Source organism: Eumetopias jubatus, unplaced genomic scaffold (assembly GCF_037043125.1).
Source record: "Eumetopias jubatus isolate StellerSeaLion01/CBP00866 unplaced genomic scaffold, mEumJub1_p1.0 scaffold_1, whole genome shotgun sequence".
NCBI lineage: Eukaryota > Metazoa > Chordata > Mammalia > Carnivora > Otariidae > Eumetopias > Eumetopias jubatus.
In genome coordinates this window covers 127,124,244-127,147,001 of record NW_028274807.1, presented here as the reverse complement: position 1 = coordinate 127,147,001, position 22,758 = coordinate 127,124,244, and the positions used below count along the sequence as shown (strand labels likewise).

Here is a 22,758-nt window from a genome sequence, read left to right as displayed (position 1 = left end):
TGGAATCATTTCTCTAATTTCTCTTTCTACAGTTGCATTTTTAGTGTATAAGAAAGCAACTGATTTCTGTGCACTGATTTTGTATCCTGCCACATTACTTAATTGCTGTATGAGTTCTAGTAATTTGGGGGTGGAGTCTTTTGGGTTTTCCACATAAAGTATCATGTCATCTAATCGCTTGTCTTCCTGATGATAGTAATTCCAACAGGTGTGCGGTGATATCTAATTTTAATTTTTTTTCAATTTAACAACTCAAAATTTTTTTGTTTTGTTTTGACCAGGATGAAATGATTAACTTTTACTTGACACTTTTCCTCCTGAGTAACTTCTAGAAGATCACATATTTTTTTCGCTTTTTAAAAATTTTATTATGTTATGTTAATCACCATACATTACATCATTAGTTTTTGATGTACTGTTCCATGATCCATTATTTGCGTATAATACCCAGTGCTCCATTCAATATGTGCCCTCTTTAATACCCATCACCAGGCTAACCCATCTCTCCACTCTGCTCCACTCTAGAACCTTCAATTTGATTCTCAGAGTCAATAGTCTCTCAAGGTTCGATTCGCCCTCGATTCCCCCCCCTTCCATTTTCCCTTCCTACTATCTTCTTCTTTTTATTAATATATAATGTATTCTTTGTTTCAGAGGTACAGATCTGTGATTCAACAGTGTTGCACAATTGACAGTGCTCACCATAGCACATACCCTCCCCAATGTCTATCACCCAGTCACCCCATCCCTCCCACCCCGCACCACTCCAGCAACCCTCAGTTTGTTTCCTGAGACTAAGAATTCCTCATATCAGTGAGGTCGTATGATACATGTCTTTCTCTGATTGACTTATTTCGCTCAGCATAAAACCCTCCAGTTCTATCCATGTTGTTACAAATGGCAAGATCTCATTCCTTTTTATGGCTGCATAATATTCCATTGTGTATATATACCACTTCTTCTTTATCCATTCATCTGTCGATGGATATCTTGGCTCTTTCCACAGTTTGGCTATTGTGGACATAGCTGCTATAAACATCGGGGTGCACGTACCCCTTCGGATCCCTACATTTGCATCTTTGGGGTAAATATCCAGTAGTACAATTGCTGGGTCGTATGGTAGCTCTATTTTAAACTTTTTGAGGAACCCCAATACTGTTTTCCAGAGTGGCTGCACCAGCTTGCATTCCCACCAACAGTGTAGGAGGGTTCCCCTTTCTCCACATCCCTGCCAACATCTGTCGTTTCCGCCTTGTTAATTTTAGCCATTCTGTGTGAGGTGGTATCTCATTGAGGTTTTGATTTGGATTTCCCTGATGCCGAGCGATGTTGAGCACTTTTTCATGTGTCTGTTGGCCATCTGGATGTCTTCTCTGGAAAAATGTTTGTTCATGTCTTCTGCCATTTCTTGACTGGATTATTTGTTCTTTGGGTGTTGAGTTTCATAAGTTCTTTATAGATCTTGGATATTAGCCCTTTATCTAATATGTCATTTGCAAATATCTTCTCCCATTCTGTCAGTTATCTTTTGGTTTTGTTGACTGTTTCTTTTGCTGTGCGAAAGCTTTTTATCTTGATGAAATCCCAATAGTTCATTTTTGCGCTTGCTTCCCTTGCCTTTGGCGATGTTTCTAGGAAGAAGTTGCTGTGGCTGAGGTCGAAGAGGTTGCTGCCTGTGTTCTCCTTTAGGATTTTGATGGACTCCTGTCTCACATTGAGGTCTTTCAACCATTTGGAGTCTATTTTTGTGTGTGGTGTAAGGAAATGGTCCAGTTTCATTCTTCTGCATGTGGCTGTCCAATTTTCCCAACACCATTGTTGAAGAGACTGTCTTTTTTCCATGGGACATTCTTTCCTGCTTTGTCGAAGATTAGTTGACCATAGAGTTGAGGGCCCATTTCTGGGCTCTCGATTCTGTTCCATTGATCTATGTGTCTGTTTTTGTGCGAGCACCATACTGTCTTGATGATGACAGCTTTGTAATAGAGCTGGAAGTCCGGAATTGTGATGCCACCAGCTTTGCTTTTCTTTTTCAACATTCCTCTGGTTATTCAGGGTCTTTTCTGGTTCCTTGTGAATTTTAGGATTATTTGTTCCATTTCTTTGAAAAAAGTGGATGGTATTTTGATGGGGATTGCATAAAATGTGTAGATTGCTCTAGGTAGCATTGACATCTTCACAATATTTGTTCTGCCAATCCATGAGCATGGAACGTTTTTCCATTTCTTTGTGTCTTCCTCAATTTCTTTCATGAGTATTTTATAGTTTTCTGATTACAGATTCTTTGCCTCTTTGGTTAGGTTTATTCCTAGGTATCTTATGGTTTTGGGTGCAATTGTAAATGGGATCAACTCCTTAATTTCTCTTTCTTCTGTCTTATTGTTCGTGTATAGGAATGCCACTGATTTCTCTGCATTGATTTTATATCCTGCAACTTTACTGAATTCCTGTATGAGTTCTAGCAGTTTTGGGGTGGAGTCTTTTGGGTTTTCCACATACAGTATCATATCATCTGCAAAGAATGAGAGTTTGACTTCCTCTTTGCCGATTTGGATGCCTTTGATTTCTTTTGTTGTCTGATTGCTGTGGCTAGGACTTCTAATACTATGTTGAATAGCAGTGGTGATAGTGGACATCCCTGCTGTGTTCCTGAGCTTAGAGTTCTTCCCCATTGAGAATGATATTTGCTGTGGGTTTTTCATAGATGGATTTTATGTTATTGAGGTATGTACCATCTATCCCCATACTCTGAAGAGTTTTGATCAAGAAAGGATGCTGTACTTTGTCAAATGCTTTTTTCTGCATCTATTGAGAGGATCATATGATTCTTGTTCCTTCTTTTATTAGTGTATTGTATCACACTGATTTGCGGATGTTGAACCAACCTTGTAGCACAGGAATAAATCCCACTTGGTTGTGGCGAATAATCCTTATAATGTACTGTTGGATTCTATTGGCTAGTATTTTGGTGAGAATTTTTGCATCCATGTTCATCAGGGATATTGGTTTGTAATTCTTTTTGATGGGGTCTTTGTCTGGTTTTGGGATCAAGGTAATGTTGACCTCATAAAACGAGTTTGGAAGTTTTCCTTCCATTTCTATTTTTTGAAACAGTTTCAGAAGAATAGGTATTAATTCTTCTTTAAATGTTTGGTAGAATTCCCCGTGGGAAGCCATCTGGACCTTGGCTCTTGTTTGTTGGGAGATTTTGATGACTGCTTCAATTTCCTTAGTGGTTATAGGTCTGTTCAGGTTTTCTCTTTCTTCCTGGTTCAATTTTGGTAGTTGATACATCTCTAGGAATGCATCCATTTCTTCCAGGTTATCTAATTTGCTGGCCTACAGTTGCTCATAGTATGTTCTTATAATTGTATTTCTTTGGTGTTGGTTGTGATCTCTCCTCTTTCATTCATGATTTTACTTATTTGGGTCATTACCCTTTTCTTTTTGATAAGTCTGGCTAGGGGTTTATCAATTTTGTTATCTCTTTCAAAGAACCAGCTCCTAGTTTCGTTGATCTGTTCTACTGTTCTTTAGGTTTCTATTTCATTGACTTCTGCTCTGATCTTTATTATTTCTCTTCTCCTGCTGGGTTTAGGCTTTATTTGATGTTCTCTCTCCAGCTCCTTTAGGTGTAGGGTTAGGTTGGATATTTGAGACCTTTCTCATTTCTTGAGAAAGGCTTGTATTGCTATATACTTTCCTCTTAGGACTGCCTTTGCTGCTTCTATGTATTTGAGTTCTTTTTGACTTTTCTCTTGTGACTGAGTTCTAGTTTCAAAGCATTGTGGTCTGAAAATATGCAGGGAATGATCCCAATCTTTTGGTACTGGTTGAGACCTGATTTGTGACCTAGGATGTGATCTATTCTGGAGAATGTTCCATGGGCACTAGAGAAGAATGTGTATTCTCTTGCTTTGGGATGGAATGTTCTGAATATGTCTCTGAAGTCCATTTGGTCCAGTGTGTCATTTAAAGCCTTTATTTCCTAGTTGATCTTTTGCTTACATCATTTGTCCATTTCAGTGAGGGGGGTGTTAAAGTCCACCACTATTATTGTATTGTTGTCAATGTGTTTCTTTGCTTTTGTTTTTAATTGGCTTATATAATTGGCTGCTCCCATGTTAGGGGCATAGATATTTACAATTGTTAGATCTTCTTGTTGCATATACCCTTTAAATATGATATAGTGTCCTTCCTCATCTCTTATGATAGTCTTTGCTTTAAAATCTAATTTGTCTGATATAAGGATTGCCACCCCAGCTTTCTTTTGGTGTCCATTAGCATGGCTAATGGTTTTCCACTCCCTCACTTTCAATCTGGAGGTGTCTTTGCATCTAAAATGAGTCTCTTGTAGACGGCATATCGATGGGTCGTGGTTTTTTTTATCCAATCGGATACTCTGTGTCTTTTGATTGGGGCATTTAGCCCATTTACATTCAGGGTAACTATTGAAAGATAGGAATTCAGTGCCATTGTATTGCCTGTAAGGTGACTGTTACTGTACATTGTCTGTGTTCTTTCCTGGTTTATGTTACTTTTAGGCTCTCTCTGATTAGAGGACCCTTTTCAATATTTCTTGTAGGTCTGGTTTCATGTTTGCAAATTCCTTTAGTTTTTGTTTGTCCTGGAAGTTTTTATCTCTCCTTCTATTGTCAATGACACCCTAGCTGGATATAGTATTCTTGGTTGCATATTTTTCTCATTTAGTGCTCTAAATATATCATGCCAGTCCTTTCTGGCCTGCCAGATCTCTGTGGATAGGTCTGTTGCCAATCTAATGTTTCTACCATTGTAGGTTACAGATCTCTTGTCCCGAGCTGCTTTCAGGATTTCCTTTTTGTCTCTGAGACTTGTGAGTTTTACTATTAGATGTCGGGGTGTTGACCTATTTTTATTGATTTTGAGGGGGGTTCTCTGTGCCTCCCGAATTTTGATCCCTGTTTCCTTCTCCAAATTAGGGAAGTTCTCTGCTATAATTTGCTCCAATATACTTTCTGCCCCTCTCTCTCTTTCTTCTTCTTCTGAATCCCAATTATTCTAATATTGTTTCATCTTATGGTATCACTTATCTCGGATTCTGCCCTTGTAATCCAGTAGTTGTTTATCTCTGTTTTTCTCAGCTTCTTTATTCTCCATCATTTGGTCTTCTTTATCACTAATTCTCTCTTCTGCCTCATTTATCCTAGCAGTCAGAGCCTCCATTTTTTATTGCACCTCATTAATAGCCTTTTTGATTTTGACTTAGTTAGATTTTAGTTGTTTCATTTCTCCAAAAAGAGTTTCTCTAATATCTTCCATGCTTTTTTCAAGCCCAGGTGGTATTTTTATAATCGTCATTCCGAACTCTAGTCTGACATCTTACTAATGTCCGTATTGATTAGGTCCCTGGCAGTCAGTACTGCCTCCTGTTCTTTTTTTTTGAGGTGATTTTTTCCATCTTGTCATTTTGTCCAGAAGAGAATAGATGAATGAGAGAACAACGATCCCAGAAAAATATACACTAAACAAATCAGAAGAGACCTGAAACCGGGGGAAAAGAAAGGGAAAGAAAGAAAAAAAAAAGAGAAAAAGATTAAAAAAAATATGATCAAATATGATCAGGCTGGTGAATAGATCAGTGCCACACACTAGATTTTGGGTGCATTTTGGTCTTTTAGAAGAAACTGCCTCCCAAAATTTTAAAGAAAAAAAAGCTTATATATATACAAAAATAAGGGTAAATACAATGAAGGGATGGAATATGAGTGTAAAGATGAAAATTATAAAAGATTTTATAAAAGGAAATGATAAGAAGTTGGTTGAACAAAGAAAGAAGAGAAATTAAAAAAAAGGGGGGGAAGAGAATGTGATCAGGTGGGAGGCTAGAAGAAAGCCATACACTTGAGATTTGGGGTATATTTTGGTCTGTTAGAAGGAACTGTATCCCAAAATTTTAAAGAGAGAACAACTTATATATATATACCAAAAATAAGGTTAACTAATATGAAGGGATAGAATATGACTCTAAAAATGAAAACTAAAAAAGATTTTTAAAAAAGGGATTGATAGATGTTGGTTGAAAAAGGGAAAAAGAAAAATTAAAAAAAAAGAAAAAATTAAAGAAATTAACTTTGAAAGACTAAAGAATCATGGTAAAAAAGCCATGAATTCTATATGCAGTATTCCCCTAGTGCTGGAGTTCTGCCGTTCTCATTGATCGGTAAACTTGGTCTTGGCAGGCTGGTCTTGCTGATATTCTGGGGGAGGGGCCTGTTGCCATGGTTCCCAAATGTCTTTGCCGGAGGCGGAACTGCCCCGCCCTTGCTGGTCCGGGCTAAGTAATCTGCTCGGGTTTGCTCTCAGGAGCTTTTGTTCCCTGCAACTTTCTGTACAGATTTGGAGGACGAGTGTGAAAACAGCGGCCTCCCAATCTCTGCCCTGGAGGAGCCGAGAACTCGGGGCCTCACTCCTCAGTGCACCCCCAGAGAAAAGCAGTCAATCACTCCTGTCTCCCGGGTCTCCGGCCACACTCTGTGCTCACCCAGCCTGTGACCAAGCATTTCTATCTCCGGCACACCACTCTGTGTGTTCTCCAAACCCAGCAGGTCCCTGTAGTGTGCTCCCGTGCTGCTCCTCCCAGGGGAGGAAGGTGAATCTCCCCAGATCTGCCACTAGTTGGGTCCCTGCTGGAAGAGCGGTGGCTTGACTGTGCCGCGGATCATGGTTTATGGCAACCCCAAGCTGAGAGCGCACGCCTCGGCTCCGTCTCTGCAGCCTGCTTCCCCGCTCTGATACCTGGGAACTTTGCCGCACTCAGGCACCCCCAGTCTTTCTGTGACCCTGAGGGTCCTGAGACCACACTGTCCCACCGAGGGTTTCACCCCCCGCTTAGCCACTGGAGCGACATTCCTCAGCGGAGCCAACTTCTAAAAGTTCCGATTTTGTGCTGTGCTGCTCTATCACTTGCCGGTAGCGGCTGATGGAGGCCCCCTCCCCCGCCATCTATCCTCCCAAATATCGCCTCGGATTCACTTCTCCACACGTCCTACCTTCCAGAAAGTGGTCGGTTTTCTGTTCAGAGAGTTGCTGCTGTTCTTTTCTTCGATCTCCTGTTGAGTTTGTAGGTGTTCAGAATGGTTTGATCCCTATCCAGGTGAATTCCTGGGACCAGATGAAATCCAGGTCTCCTACTCTTCCCCCATTTTGCTCCACGCCCTCTCATTTTAATTTTTAATTTACATTTCCCTGATGACTAGTGATGTTGAGCATCTTTTCATGTGTCTGTTGGCCATCTGGATGTCCTTTTTGGAAAAATGTCTATTCAGATTCTCTGCCCATTTTTAAATTAGATTCTTGTTATTGATTTGTATGAGTTCTTTATATATTTTGGATGTTAACCCCTTTGCAGATGTATGATTTGCAAATATTTTCTCTCATTCAGTAGGTTGCTTTTTCATTTTGTTTATGGTTTCCTTTGCTGTGCAGAAGCTTTTTTAGTTTGATATAGTTCCACCTGTTTATTTGCTTTTGTTGTGTTTGCTTTTTGTGTTAGATCCAAGAAATCATCACCAAGACTGATGTCAAGCAGTTTACTGCCTATGCTTTCTGGGAGTTCTATGGCTTCAGGTCTTATATTAAAGCTAAATTAAAAATGTCATTTTTCTTTGTTCTACCAAACAACTGTTTAAATTTTTTTTTCTGGGGGAAGGTGTTCTACAAGTAAGTTTCTTACCTTTTATAAAGGTTCTGAGACAAAAAGAGATCGAGAAGGCAATCCTGCAACTTCTGTTTACTTCCCTGCTGCTGAAAAAGCCAAGGGAGCCTACAAGTAAGTTTCTTACCTTTTATAAAGGTTCTGAGACACAAAGAGATTGAGAAGGCAATCCTGCAACTTCTGTTTACTTCCCTGCTGCTGAAAAAGCCAAGGGAGCTCATCTGCACTTCTCCAAGTCACTCGGTCCTGACTGTCAGAAGGGAAAGGACAACATTCAATAATACCTTCCAACAAGGAGATTGCCTCAAAAGGCTTCAGACAAATGTTGAAGGGAGGAAAATGTATCTGACATCCATCTCTGACTCTTTAAATATAATCTAATGCTGAGAAAATTAGGTGAAAATCAGAAACTTGAAAAAATAATCTAAGAAAGTAAATACAGTGATATCAGGACCACTAACCAAACTCTCAAGGTATTTTCCTAAAATTGAGCTATTAAAAAAAAAAAAAAACTCAATCAATCCAAATATATACACATGGTATACAGACACACATATATTTTTAAACTATTAAACTGGAATAAAAAAATGATCCTGCACTGATTTCATGTAAGTTTAAATCTTTAGCATGACATTAAAAGACTTACTTACATAATAATCTCTTATTCTTTTGACATTAACAGGGGAGATGATTTAATCTTTTCCATAATAATTAAATTTTTATACATTAAGGAAGAGAAGTAAAGACACAGAGGTAAAATGTGTTGTAGAAGAACAATATAGACATTTATAATACCTTAGCTGCATGGTGAAATAGTTGATTAGCTTTTGCCTACATGAAGAAATAATGGTGGGACCTTCCATGTATTCCAGTCTTACTGTTTCCCAAGCCTGGGAAGAAAAAGAAAAAATATTTCAGTCTATTTTCTGTAAGTCACTGTATATCTAACAATTAATTTATAAACAAATTTATAATTATTTCAATTTTACAGGTGTATAATAGAGATGGCAAAAGAATATTTTAAAATTCGGGATATGTTTACGTGATAAATGATAGAGAATAAAAAAATCTCCTGGAAGCACTTAAAACATAATTTAATTCAAGCTTCTACTAAATTAATTCTACTAAGTTAATACAGTAAAAATATCAGAACTATGGATTGAAAAAGTACCAAAAAGAGTATATTTGAGCAATATATAATAATAAAGAGAAACCTGTGAAATTACAAACATTTTCCACCTGCAAATATAATGCAGCACAATCACACGAAAGACTTCATTTGCATTTGTATACACATAAGTCAGGCACGGCATTGCAGATACCAGTCAATATACCTAAACATTTACTACTATGTACTAGACATCATGCCTCACTAGGATCAAAGACCATCTCAACTGATTCACTTCACAACCTCTGTAGTAAGCTGGAAAAATCTGCCCAAGTCTTACAGAATTTACCCAACATTACAGAGGTGTTAGCTGTGAAGAGCTGAATTGTGAACTGAGGCATACTGCCTGAGTGAAGCTCTTAAAACATAAATAATGATACCAGCAATCAATAATACATACAATTGAAAAAAATATTTTTTTCTTTTTCAGAAAGGAACTACTTTTTAAAGTACTGTAAGTCCTCTTTTTTTTTTTTTTTAAAGATTTAATTTATTTATTTGACAGAGAGAGGCACAGCGAGAGCAGGAACACAAGCAGGGGGAGTGGGAGAGGGAGAAGCAGGCTTCCCGCGGAGCAGGGAGCCCGATGTGGGGCTCGATGCGGGGCTCGATGTGGGGCTCGATCCCAGGACCCTGGGATCACGACCTGAGCCGAAGGCAGACACTTAACGACTGAGCCACCCAGGCGCCCAAAGTACTGTAAGTCCTCTTTATCCCCAGTTTCACTTTCTGCAGTCTTAGCTACCCAGGGCAACTGGGATTTGAAAGCAGATGATCCTCCTGATATTATGATTTAATCTTTTCCGTAATAATTAAATTATTTTTATACATTAAGGAAGAGAAGTAAAGACACAGAGGTAAAATGTGTTGTAGAAGAATATAGACATTTATAATATCTTAGCTGCATGGTGAAATAGTTGATTAGCTTTTGCCTACATGAAGAAATAATGGTGGGACCTTCCATTACATTCCTAGTAATGTAATGCTAGGTCACAGTGCCTACATCATTCACATTACTTCATTTCATCAGGTGGGCATTTTACTGGTAATCTCACATCATCACAAGAAGGGTGAGTGCAGTAAAAGAGGCGCCTGGGTGGCTCAGTCATTAAGCGTCTGCCTTCGGCTCAGGTCATAATCCCAGGGTCCTAGGATCGAGTCCCGCATCGGGCTCCCTGCTCGGCGGGAAGCCTGCTTCTCCCTCTCCCTCTCCCTCTCCCCCTGCTTGTGTTCCTGCTCTCGCTCTCTCTCTCTGTCAAATAAATAAACCAAAAAAAAAAAAAAAAGGGTGAGTGCAGTAAAATAAGATATTTTGAGAGATACCACATTCACATACCTTTTAGTACAGTATATTTTTACAATTGTTCTGTTTTATTATTAGTTACTGTTCTTAATCCCTTACTATTCCTAAATTATAAATTTAACTTTATCACTGGTATGCATGTATAGAGAAAAACATAGTATATATGGGGTTTGGTACTATCCCAGTTTCAGGCATTAACTGGGGGTCTTCGAAGGTGTCCCCTGTGGATAAGAGGGGACTGCTGTAATAGTCATTTCATAAAGGTACTTCGTAAAAATAATATTAGCCAAATTTTACATTTAACCTAAAATTATTGCAAAAAAATTTTGTAATGTCAAATTTCAGATTTCAATTTTGTCTTGTAATTGAAACACTTAAAATAGAATGGTACATTGGTGTTTAAAAAATTTTTATTTTTTAATTTAAATTCAATTAATTAATATATAATGTATTATTAGATTCAGAGGTAGAGGTCAGTGTTACATCAGTCTTACATAACACCCAGTGCTCATTACATCCTGTGCCCTCCTTAATGTCCATCACCCAGGTATCCCATCCCTCCCACCCCCTCCTCTCTAGCAACCCTCAGTTTGTTTCTGATGATTAAAGAGTCTCTTATGGTTTGTCTCCCTCTGATTTTTGTCTTGCTTTATTTTTTACTCCCTTCCCCGATGATCCTGTTTTGTTTCTTAAATTCCACATAGGAGTGAGATCTTATGATACCTGTCTTTCTCTGATTGACCTATTTCACTCAGCATAATACCCTCTACCTCTAATAATACCACATCATTGTTAAGTGGCAACATTTCATTTTTGGATGGCTGAGTAGTATTCCATTGTGTGTGTGTGTGTGTGTGTGTGTGTGTGTGTGTGTGTGTGTGTGTGTGTGTGTGTGTATACCACATCATCTTCTTTATTCATTCATCTGTCAATGAACATTTGGGCTCTTTCCATAGTTGGGCTATTGTGAACATTGCTGTTATAAACACTGGGGTGCAGGAGCCCCTTCGGATCACTACAGTTGTATCTTTGGGGTAAATACCTAGTAGTGCAATTGCTGGCTCAAAGAGTAGTTCTATTTTCAACTTTTTGAGGAACCTCCATACTGTTTTCCAGAGTGGCTGCACCAGCTTGCATTCCCACCAACAGTGTAAGAGGGTTCCTCTTTCTCCACATCCTTGTCAACATCTGTCATTCCTTGACTTAATGTTAGCCATTCTGACCGGTTGAGGTGGTATCTTTATGTTGTTTTGATTTGTATTTCTCTGATGCTGAGTGATGTGGAGCATTTCTTCATGTGTCTGTTGGCCATTTGGATGTCTTCTTTGGAGAAATGTCTGTCTTTTGCCCATTTCTTGATTGGATTATTTGTTCTTTGGGTGTTGAGTTTGGTAAGTTCTTTATAGATTTTGGATACTAGCCCTTTATCTGATAAGACATTTGTAAATATCTTCTCCCATTTTGTCGGCTGTCTTTTGGTTTTGTCAACTGTTTCCTTTGCTGGGCAAAAGCTTTTTATCTTGATGAAGTCCCAACAGTTCATTTTTGTCTTTGTTTCCCTTGCCTTTAGAGATGTGTCTTGCAAGAAGCTGCTGTGGCCGAGGGTGAAGAGGTTACTCCCTGTGTTCTTCGCTAGGATTTTGATGGAATCCTATCTCAAATTTAGATCCTTCATCCATTTTGAGTCTATTTTTGTGTATGGTGTAAGAAAATGGTCCAGTTTCATTCTTCTGCATGTGGCTGTCCAATTTTCCCAACACCATTTGTTGAAGAGACTGTCTTTTTTCCATTGCATATTCTTTCCTGCTTTGTTGAAGATTAGTTGACCATAGAGTTGAGGGTCTATTTCTGGGTTTTGTATTCTGTTCCACTGATCTATATGTCTGTTTTTGTGCCAGTATCATACCATCTTCATGATAACAGCTTTGTAATAGAGCTTGAAGTCTGGGACTGTAATGCCCCCAGTTTGGTTTTCTTTTTCAAGATTCATCTGGCTATTCAGGGTCTTTTCAGGTCCCATACAAATTTTAGGATTATTTGTTCCAGCTCTATGAAAAAAGTGGATGGTATTTTGATAGGGATTGCACTGAATGTGTAGATTGCTTTGGGTAGCATAGACATTTTAACAATTTTTGTTCTTCCAATCCATGAGTGTGGAATGTATTCCCATTTCTCTGTGACTTCCTTAATTTCTTTCATGAGTATTCCATAGTTTTCTGAGTACAAATCTTTAACCTCTTTGGTTAGGTTTATTCCTAGGTATCTTATGGTTTTTGCTGCAATTTTAAATGGGATGGACTCCTTAATTTCTCTTTCTTCTGTCTCATTGTTAGTGTACAGAAATGCAACTGATTTCCATGCATTGATTTTATATCCTGCCACGTTACTGAATTCCTGTATGAGTTCTAACAATTTGGGGTGGAGTCTTTTGGGTTCTCCACATCGAGTATTATGGCATTTGTTTAGAGTGAGAATTTGACTACTTCTTTGCTGATTTGGATGCTTTTCATTTCTTTTTGTTGTCTAATTGCTAAAGCTAGGACTTCTAGTACTATATTGAACAACAGTGGTGAAAGTAGACATCTCTGTCATGTTCCTGACCTTAGGGGAAAAGCTCTCAGTTTTTCCCCATTGAGAATGATTTTGCTCTGGGCTCTTCCTATATGACTTTTATGATATTGAGGTATGTTCCCTCTATCTCTACACTGTGAAGAGTTTTAATCAAGAAGGGATGCTGTACTTTTTCATATGCTTTTTCTGCATCTATTGAAAGGATCATATGGTTCTTGTTCTTTCTTTTATTAATGTAGTGTATCATGTTGATTGATTTGCAGATGTTGAATAACCCTTGCAACCCAGGAAAAAATTCTGCTTGGTCGTGGTGAATAATCCTACTGTTGGATCCTATTGGCTAGTATCTTGGTGAGAATTTTGGCATCCATGTTCATCAGGGATAGTGGTAATTCTCCTTTTTGATGTGGTCTTTGTCTGGTTTTGGGATCAAGATAATGCTGGCCTCATAGAAAGAGTTTGGAAGTTTTTTCTTCCATTTCGATTTTTTGAAAAAGCTTCAGAAGAATAGGTGTAAGTTCTTCTTTAAATGTTTGGTAGAATTCCCCTGGGAAGCCATCTGGCCCTGGACTCTTGTTTGTTGGGATTTTTTTGATTACTGCTTCAATTTCCTTGCTGGTTATGGGTCTGTTCAGGTTTTCTATTTCTTCCTGTTTCAGTTCTGGTAACTGAAACATTTCTTCCAAATTGCCTAATTTGTTGGCATATAGTTGCTTATAATATGCTCTTAAAAACTGTTTGTATTTCTTTGGTTTTGGTTGTGATCCTTCCTCTTTCACTCATGATTTTACTTACTTGGGTCCTTTCTCTTTTCTTTTTGATAAGTCTGGCCAGGGGTTTATCAATCTAATCAATTCTTTCAAAGAACCAGGTCCTAGTTTCATTGATCTGTTCTACGGTTTTTTCTGGTTTCTATTTCATTGATTTCTGCTCTAATCTTTATTCTCTTCTCCTGCTGAGTTTAGGCTTTATTTGCTGTTCTTTCTCCAGCTCCTTATGGGGTAAGGTTAGGCTGTGAATTTGAGACCTTTTTTGTTTCTTGAGAAAGACTTGTGTTGCTATATACTTCCCTCTTAGGACCACCTTTGCTGCATCACAAAGGTTTTGAACAGTTCTGCTTTCATTTTGTTTCCATGAATTTTTTAAATTTGTCTTTAATTTCCTGGTTGACCCATTCATTATTTATTAGAATGCTCTTTAACTTCGAAGTGTTTGAGTTCCTTCCAGATTTCCTTTTGTGATTGAGTCCCAGTTTCAAAGCACTGTGATCTGAAAATATGCAGGGAATGATCCCAATCTTTTGGTATCAGTTGAGACCTGATTTGTGACCCAGTATGTGATCTATTCTGGTGAATGTTTCATGTGCACTCAAGAAGAATATGTATTTTGTTGCTTTAGGATGGAATGCTCTGTATATATCTTTGAAGTCCATCCAGTCCAGTGTGTCATTCAAAGGCCTTCTTTCCTTGTTGATCTTTTGCTTAGATGGTTTGTCCATTGCAATGAGTGGGGTGTTGAAGTCCCCTACTGTTATTGTATTATCAATGTGTTTCTTTAATTTGGCTATTAATTGGCTTATACAATTAGCTGCTCCCATTTTAGGGACATAAATATTTACAATTATTAGATCTTCTTGTTGGATAGACCCTTTAAGTATGATATAGTGTCCTTCCTCATCTCTTATTAGTCTTTGGTTTAAATCTAATTTGTTGGATATAAGGGTTGCTATCCCAGCTTTCTTTTGATGTCCATTAGCATGATAAATGGTTTTCCACCCCCTCACTTTCAATCTGGAGGTGTCTTTGGGTCTAAAATGAGTCTCTTGCAGTCAGCATATGGATAAGTCTTGCTTTTTTATCCAGTCTGATACCTTGTGTCTTTTGATTGGGGCATTTAGCCCATTTACATTCAGGGTAACTATTGAAAGATAGGAATTTAGTGCCATTGTATTACCTGTAAAATCCCTGTTTCTGTAGATTGTCTCTGTTCCTTTCTGATCTATGTTACTTTTGGGGGCTCTCTTCGCTTAAAGGATCCCCTTTAATATCTCTTTCAGGGCTGGTTTAGTGATCACAAATTCTTTTAGCTTCTGTTTGTCCTGGAAGATTTTTATCTCTCCTATTTTGAATGACATCCTTGCTAGATAAAGTATTCTTGGCTGCATATTTTTATCATTTAGCACCCTGAATACATCATGCCAGTCCTTTCTGGCCTGCCAGGTCTCTGCGGATACGTCTGCTCTACTTCCAGTCTAATGTTTCTATCCTTGTAGGTTACAGATTTCTTTCAGGATTTTCTTTGTCTCTAAGTTTGAAAGTTTCACTATTACACATCGAGGTGTTGACCTATTTTTATTGATTTTGAGGGGGGTTCTCTGTGCCTCCTGGACTTGAATGACTAATTCCTTCCCCAGATTAGGGAAGTTGTCTACTATAATTTGCTCCAATATACCTTCTGCCCCTCTCTTTGTCTCTTTCCTCTTCTTCTGGGATCCCAATTATTCTAATATTGTTTCACTTTATGGTATGACTTAATTCTCAAATTCTCCCCCTTGTGATCCAGTAGTTGTTTATCTCTCTTTTTCTTGGCTTTTGTTCTCCATCATTTTGTCTTCTATATCACTAATTCTTTCTTCTGCCACATTTCCCCTAGCAGTCAGAGCCTCCATTTTTGTGTCTCATTAATAGCTTTTTATTTCAATATGATTATATTTTAGTTCTTTTATTCCCCCTCTAAAGGGATTCTCTAGTGTCTTCTATGCTTTTTTTAAGCCCAGTTCAGAATTGTTATTCTGAACTCTAGTTCTGCCATCTTACTTATGTCTATACTGATTAGGTCCCTGGCAGTTTGTTCTCTTTTTTGAGGTGAGTTTTTCCATCTTGTCATTCTTGCAGAAAGTGGTCGCTTTTCTTATTTATTTATTTGACACAGAGAAAGAGACAGCTAGAGAGGGAACACAAGCAGGGGGAGCAGGAGAGGGAGAAGCAGGCTCCTGGCTGAGCAGGGAGCCCAATGCGGGGCTCGATCCCAGGACCCTGGGATCATGACCTGAGCCGAAGGCAGATGCTTAACAACTGAGCCACCCAGGCGGCCCTAGTGATCACTTTTCTATTTGTAGAGTTGCAGAAGTGGTCACTTTTCTATTTGTAGAGTTGCTGCTATTCTTTTCTTAGATCTCTGGTTGAGTTTGCAGGTGTTCAGAATGATTTAATAGTTATCTAGCTGAATTCCTGGGACCAGACGAAACTAAGGTCCCTACTTCTCCAGCATCTTGGACTATCTCCTGGTATGTTGACATTTATAAGTAAAAAACCTTATTAAAAAAGCATTTACCTGTAGATGTTGAAACTTGAGCAAGCCACAGCCATAAGTCAATAAGCACATTTTGTGTAAACTGTGAACAAGGGAGGTCAAGACAGCCCAGGACAGCTCAGGGTAGAGTTCCATCAGTTCTGATTCACTCACGCCATTGTGACTAACATTTATGAGGCAGAGAATCTAGGTAGAGAAATGAATTAAGAATGATCATAAGCCATCTCTACAAGTAACAAACAGCTATTAAAATTTCCATAACTCTTTTAAGGTGATTAACTTCTTATTCAAACTTATTGTTCAAATGATTTAGCAAGAAACCTATTTCTTAGAATAAAACACACTTTCTAAAACACATTAATCAGGAATAAGATAGTGTATATAGCAAATCTAGCATGCCAAAGACAGTAACAGAAAAAAGTTTGATGAAAATTAAAACCTCAGCGGGTGCCTCAGCGGCTCAGTTAGTTAAGCATCTGCCATCAGTTCAGGTTATGATCCTGGGGTCCTGGGATCAAGCCCCATGTTGGGCTCCCTGCTCAGTGGGGAGTCTGCCTCTCCCTCTGCCCTCTGCCCCTCCCTTCCCCTTCACTTGTGCTCTCTCTCAAATAAATAAATAAAATCTTTAAAAAAGAGAAAAAAATTAAAACCTCAGGAAATGGATTAAAACTAATGACAAAGTTCCAATTTTGGAAAGATGGTAGAAAAAAATGATTCTTCTACTGTAATTGCCCGTTAACATGAGACAACATGTAACAAAACACCTTTAAAAGCACAGGGAACCTGCAAAAAAGAAAGGGAAATCCCCCAGATGCCAAAAATGAACAGGAAAGTGAACATCAGAGGGCTAAGTGCTGGAGCTGCTGTTCCTGGGGGAAGTGAGGGTACTGGTTGGCAGCAGTCTCAGTAATTTAAGGGCTTGGGTTTTCACAGCCACAGCAGGGATGGAAGGTGAGCCCTTAAACCCAGTAAGGTGAGTAGCTGGAACTAGAAAGCTTGCCAACACCAGGAATCCCAAGAGCTGTACTTTCAGTGAAGGGGTGCAGGAGAAACCATTAGCCCACAGACCAACCACATATGAAAGTTTACTTTCAAGCTATAATAGTTGAGACACTGTGGTATTGGCAAGGAATAAGCAAAACGGGAAGAGAAGAACTCAGAAAACAAACTCATGTTAATTTGTGAGTGTGATATCCAAATTAGCAGAAAAGATGCACTATTTAGTAAAATGAACTGGCCACATGATTAAAGAGTAAAAAGTAGATTCCTTCCTCACATAATAAACAAAAATAAATCCATAAGGACTCACACAGGAAGAACAAAAGTGGAAAACATTTTAAAGGGAAAAATTTATATGAGAATATCTTTATAATAACAAAATATTTTTTGATAATAAAAGATTTTTAAAATGAGATATAACAGGCATAAACCATAAAAGAAACTGTTGATAAATCTGACTTCCTCAAAATAAAACACTGTATAATGAATGATACCAAAAAGTTAAGACAAGAAACAAATCGGAACAAGATATTTATTTGCAAACTCTGTAATAGAGGATTTGTATTCAGTAGGCACAAAGTTTAAGAGCTCCTGGAGATCATTAAGTAAAGACAACTCAATTAAAACTCACATAAAAAGGCCCGAATCAGCAAGTCACAGAAGAGAAAACAAGAATAGCCAATAAACATGAACAGATGAAAAATCTCAATGATAATCAGGAAAATGCAAATTTCTTGAGCTGTCACTTCTGGCCATTAGCACACTACGGCAGCTAGCCTTCCTGTATATGCCTGAAACATACTTGAGCACAAACTTAAAAATAATTACTGTTTTCTTCAATTCACAAACAGATGCAAAATTTTAGGAGTTTTATAAGTTTATCATCCTTTACCTGTTTCATTAGTTCTTTATCCATATCATTTGCCATGGACTCCTGGATAGATCGCAGAGCAAGTCTATATAACGAAATAGTATCTTGACACTGGAAACACTGATGAAGGATTTTATCTAAATTGCCTGCTCTCCCAGCACTGTTGGAATTGAGAATAGATTTAATTTCTTACAGACAGCCAACATCTGTGAAAAATTTGGGGTAGATAAAAACAATGTGGTCTCTATTTTTTATACTTTAAATGATAACAGAAATTCAACAAAACGTGATATAGGCAAATGACAGTTTCATGGGACTGCTAGAGTCATTAGTTTTATTTTAGTGTACCATTTAGTTCGACTCAGTAAACACATGCTGGGAACTTACTATGTGTCAAGCAATTACTGCACATTATGGGAACACAGAAAAGAGTAAGAAGTGGTTCTAATCATCCAGAAACATGCTACCTACATACAGGAAGCAGGAAAATAATTATAAATAGGTGTTATTAGTTAGCCATGCAAGTTAAATTTGTTTAGAGCCAGGATTTAGGAGACATCAGGCTAAAGAAAATCAGTAAATGGGGTGGTTTGTTTTAAAATATTACACAATATTTACCAATAGTTTCTTTTTTAAATATGAAGATATATAGAGAAGAAAAAACAAACAAAAGGTCTATAGTCCCTCTCTATAGGCCTAATAAACTTTCTAAAGGCCTAATATATATGGGAAGCCGTTTCAGATTTCTTTCTAAATCAGCATGACTATACATGAATTTTGTTTAAACCAAAAGCCTGATTTATGGCCCACCAAGCACACATTATACATCTGCCTTGTAAATAAGTAGCCTAAAGGGAAACCATCGTGTCCTTATGATATGGACCAATGCTCCTACCCCCTTCATTTTTTGATGTCAAAACACAGGATTCCTGCCTATATAATCTTTCAAGCTTTTAGAAAATGTAAAAAAGGGTATATAGCCCTGTAAGACCTGTTCATTCTCCAGAGCACCATCTTCCCCATGAAGATTGTGTTTCCCGGGCAGCTGTCCTAACTTGGGCTTGAAAAAAACTCTCTTTCTCACTTTTAGATATTCTAATAGGTTTGTTCATTTTGTTTCAACACTCTTAAAATAGCTAAATTCAATAAATACTATGGAATGTGTGGAAAGGGACTCCCGCTCTTGAACTGTACTCAGGCCAGCTTCCGATGCTCCCAGAGGCCAGACGCACTGCCCAAACTGGAGACAGTGGAGGAGGGCAGTGGGAATATCACGGGCAATTCAAAATTTTAGAAGATGGTTTTATTTCAAATCTGGTGCTCAGGATGAGAACGTAGAATTAAGAGCCAAGAGTACCAGATTCAGTGTCTAGAATATGGGTTGTAGTAGGATTAACTGTCCGTTGTGATGATTACCAAAACCATATTCATCTTTTTTGCCTCTGGTTGTGAAGAGACAAAGTAAGGTGAGGCTGTACTGAAGAAGAAACATAGTTACACTTTGTAGGGCTTATTTAAAGGCAAATGACTAAAGGGCATCCAGAACAGAAGAATCTATTTTAAGATGAAACGTTTATCAGGATTTGAGAACAGAGACAATTAAAAATTCCTACATACCTACCTACCAATATTCAAGGACACCCCAAAAGAGCATGGGTTTGCCTCAGTTGTCCCTCACTTTCTCAAAGCTAGGGGCCTCAAGCAGGTGACAAGAAGCATTCATGGGCCCCCAAGGAGGGCAAAGATGGCCTTCTTTGGCAACCCCCGACAGGGAAACAGTTAGTGTGATGAAAATGAGACAACTACAGCCAACACGTTCTTGTAGTGCACGGGCTATCACCAATCTGCAGTCATGAGTCACATTCCCACAAGGATGTTAGTATCACTGTTAGAATCAACAGAATCGGATGTGAGTGGCTCAGAGAGACTGCCGCAATGATCGTTCAGTTTCACAAGGTGAGGAAGCTGTCTGCAGCAAACAGAAAACATGCAGATCATGTAACATCGCCACCACTTACCATGAGATCATTTTGCCGAAAAGGGTGACATAAAGGGCATTGCAGGTCGTAGCAGAACGACAGTGTCGTTCTAGCTTCTTCTCCTGCACCAGTTTACCAAAACACAAAACAAACACAAAAACACAACACCACCCTGGAATGAAACGGTCTTCACTACAGAGCCATCAACAAAAATCCCTGGCAGAAATGACACGGTTCCCACCACCTCATCAGTAACAACACTGCCGCGCAGTGGTGGACTGCAGATGTTCTTTTGCTTTTAGCATTCCTGCTTAATATAATATAGCAAAGCAAAACTTAAGCCCCAAATGCTTTTTATTGCTTCTTCTATATTTGTTAGTAGTTTAAGAGCCAATGCATTTAACAATTAGGAAACTCCAATTTTCCTTAACACATTAGAGAGTTCCTATATTGAATTTTAAGTCTCATATAGGGTGTTTTATAGGAAAGCTATAGACAGTAAAAGGGCAACAAAGTTAAAAACACTTACCTGCTCTTTACTCAGCTTAATGCCCACAGAGTGGCACTCTGCAATTATAATAGATTTTGCATCTTTTGGATTTAAAGGATCAAGATGAAGTGTAGGCCACAACCTTTTATTTAAAGAAAAAAAATGAAATTCTCTTCTAATAAAACAATAAAAGCTGTAATCTATCCAATCACAAGTCAAAATCCATTACAAGAATTAATTTTTTATACTGCCTTTATAAAATCAACAAAACTAATCTCTGTGAATCTTACTAGGTATTATTGTTTGATTCATCCTAACGTGTATATCATTACTTTCAGCAATTAATCCCAACAAAGACTTTAAATAGCAATATACATTAGATAGTAAGGTGGTAAAACATTTTAAATTCTATGTTCTATACTAGGAATAAAACTAAACATATTAGTACCTATGAAGAATAGTACAAGGTAGTATTTGCCCACAAATTACTTGTAATCCAATTGGAATATAATCATCCTGCTATATCCATTCTCAACAGGGTATTGAAAATTGTTTCAGGGTGGGGAAAAAGAATCTTACTCTTTTTATGTATAAAGCACAAATATACAAATGTAAACATATCTGTTTCTATACATAAACTGATATATGGCATATGGATGGTATTAAAATTTCTAGGGGTGAGGGAGGTAATTAGGAAGAAAGTGTCTAAAAAGGTTCCTAAGGGGGACAAAAGGTTGAGAAACACTGCCCTACAGAATTCAACCACTGTATTCCTTTTTTGATGACTGCCAAAGTAAGCGCATCTTTCAAGATAACAGGTGTCTGGTCCATTACTCATAGCCCGGCCCTCTCCCTGTTTTTCTCACCTGTAAATGTCATTGCCTGCTAGCCATTGGTAGCTGGAGGTACAACTAGCAACTCAAGGTAACCATGTCCAAAACAAAACTTACAACCTTTCCTCCACAAACCTGCCCATCCTCTGTGTTCCCTATTTCAGTTCTATAAACCTTAGTCCCTAACCTGAAAAAGACCACAATCTATGTAATTTCTCAAGACAGAAACTTGGGGGCCATCTAGGCTTCCCCTCCTTGACACCCCAGGCCTAACCTCCCACCAAAGCCTGTAGATTATAACTTTCTCTTGAATCCATCCACTTCTCCCCCTCCTCCCTGCCACTTACATGAAAAATATGAAAACACAAACACATATCCAAAACCTTTCCTTGTTTGTACTTAACGCATTTCACGTAATCTGAAAGAACTAAAGTTAACATCATACCTCCACGCTGGAGGGCATGTTTCTACATTCACAGAAACAATTACTCTTACATTCACTGGCAGTGGATCTATCAGCCATTTCATGTGTTTTTCAACTTGCTTAAAAATATAAAAACAAAATTCATTCTATTAATTCAAAATATTTCAAAACAACCTGATAATAGCTCCCCAAGTAAAATGAAATTCTCATTAAGTTTCTCATTATTATTAAGGATACAATCTTGTTTTGGGATGATAAATTTATCTCAGGATATTAAAACAAGTGGCAAAATACTATGATAGCTGATATGAATTATGGACACTTAAGGAAATGTTAAGGCCCTAAAAATATGTCAAAATGAACAATTTTTGCTAACTGGTTCATTCAATTGGTGTTTCCCAATAAGATATTAATGTCTATACCAGGGCATACAGTACATTTTTTATCCACGTTCTTCCTCCCTAGAAATTAAGCAGAAATAGCAGGAACAACATCAACATTTTCTTCTCATCAACATATTTAAATGCCTGCTATAGCCATTACTGATAATTCTGTTTCTTTCTGAGAGTACCAATAGGTTACAAAGTGAAAACAGTACCTGAACTTGATCTATAGAATCAATAATGATGATGATGCTGCCTTGATGACGGGCAGAGAGTTTTTCTAGCCAGCGTGGAAATTCTTCCAGAAGCTTAGCTGGATCCAATGTCAGAGCACATACTGACCAAGAGTGCTGCATCAACTGCAAGATGAGAACACATATGAATGCAAGTAGTTACACTTTATCACAGCTGGTGGGAAATACTTCTATCCTGACTTTTAAAACCAAAACTGAGTGACCAAGAGGACCCAACTGCATCAAGTTTTATTTTTAATGTTATACAAATCTAAAACAAATGGGTAATATCGAAAATTGAAAATTATTGGGTACTCAGCCCCAACAATTTCTGATTCTAAATAAAAATTCTGATAATTCCAAAACATGGCATCTTATACCTTTAGAGTTAGTCGTTTAATAATCAAGGAGGACTCGGAGCTGGTTGACATGGGCCTTCCCACAAAATGAGAAAGAATTAGCGTGTTAGGGGAATTCTTCTGTTGTAACTGAATCC

The 22,758-nt window shown here is 38.0% G+C and overlaps 1 protein-coding gene across 1 annotated transcript in view; it reads right to left on the bottom strand.

Moving 5' to 3' along the window:
- The window catches only part of NPHP3 (nephrocystin 3), a 61,704-nt gene that overhangs the window by 18,829 nt on the left and 20,117 nt on the right, over positions 1-22,758 (bottom strand). The window contains exons 11-19 of the mRNA XM_028099147.1: positions 22,643-22,757; positions 22,245-22,388; positions 21,668-21,765; positions 20,429-20,531; positions 19,939-20,021; positions 17,942-18,080; positions 16,072-16,236; positions 8,492-8,586; positions 7,824-7,946 (exon numbers count right to left, since the gene is read on the bottom strand). Coding sequence (XP_027954948.1) covers positions 7,824-7,946; positions 8,492-8,586; positions 16,072-16,236; positions 17,942-18,080; positions 19,939-20,021; positions 20,429-20,531; positions 21,668-21,765; positions 22,245-22,388; positions 22,643-22,757 — 1,065 coding nt within the window. The remainder of the gene's footprint in view (positions 1-7,823; positions 7,947-8,491; positions 8,587-16,071; positions 16,237-17,941; positions 18,081-19,938; positions 20,022-20,428; positions 20,532-21,667; positions 21,766-22,244; positions 22,389-22,642; position 22,758) is intronic.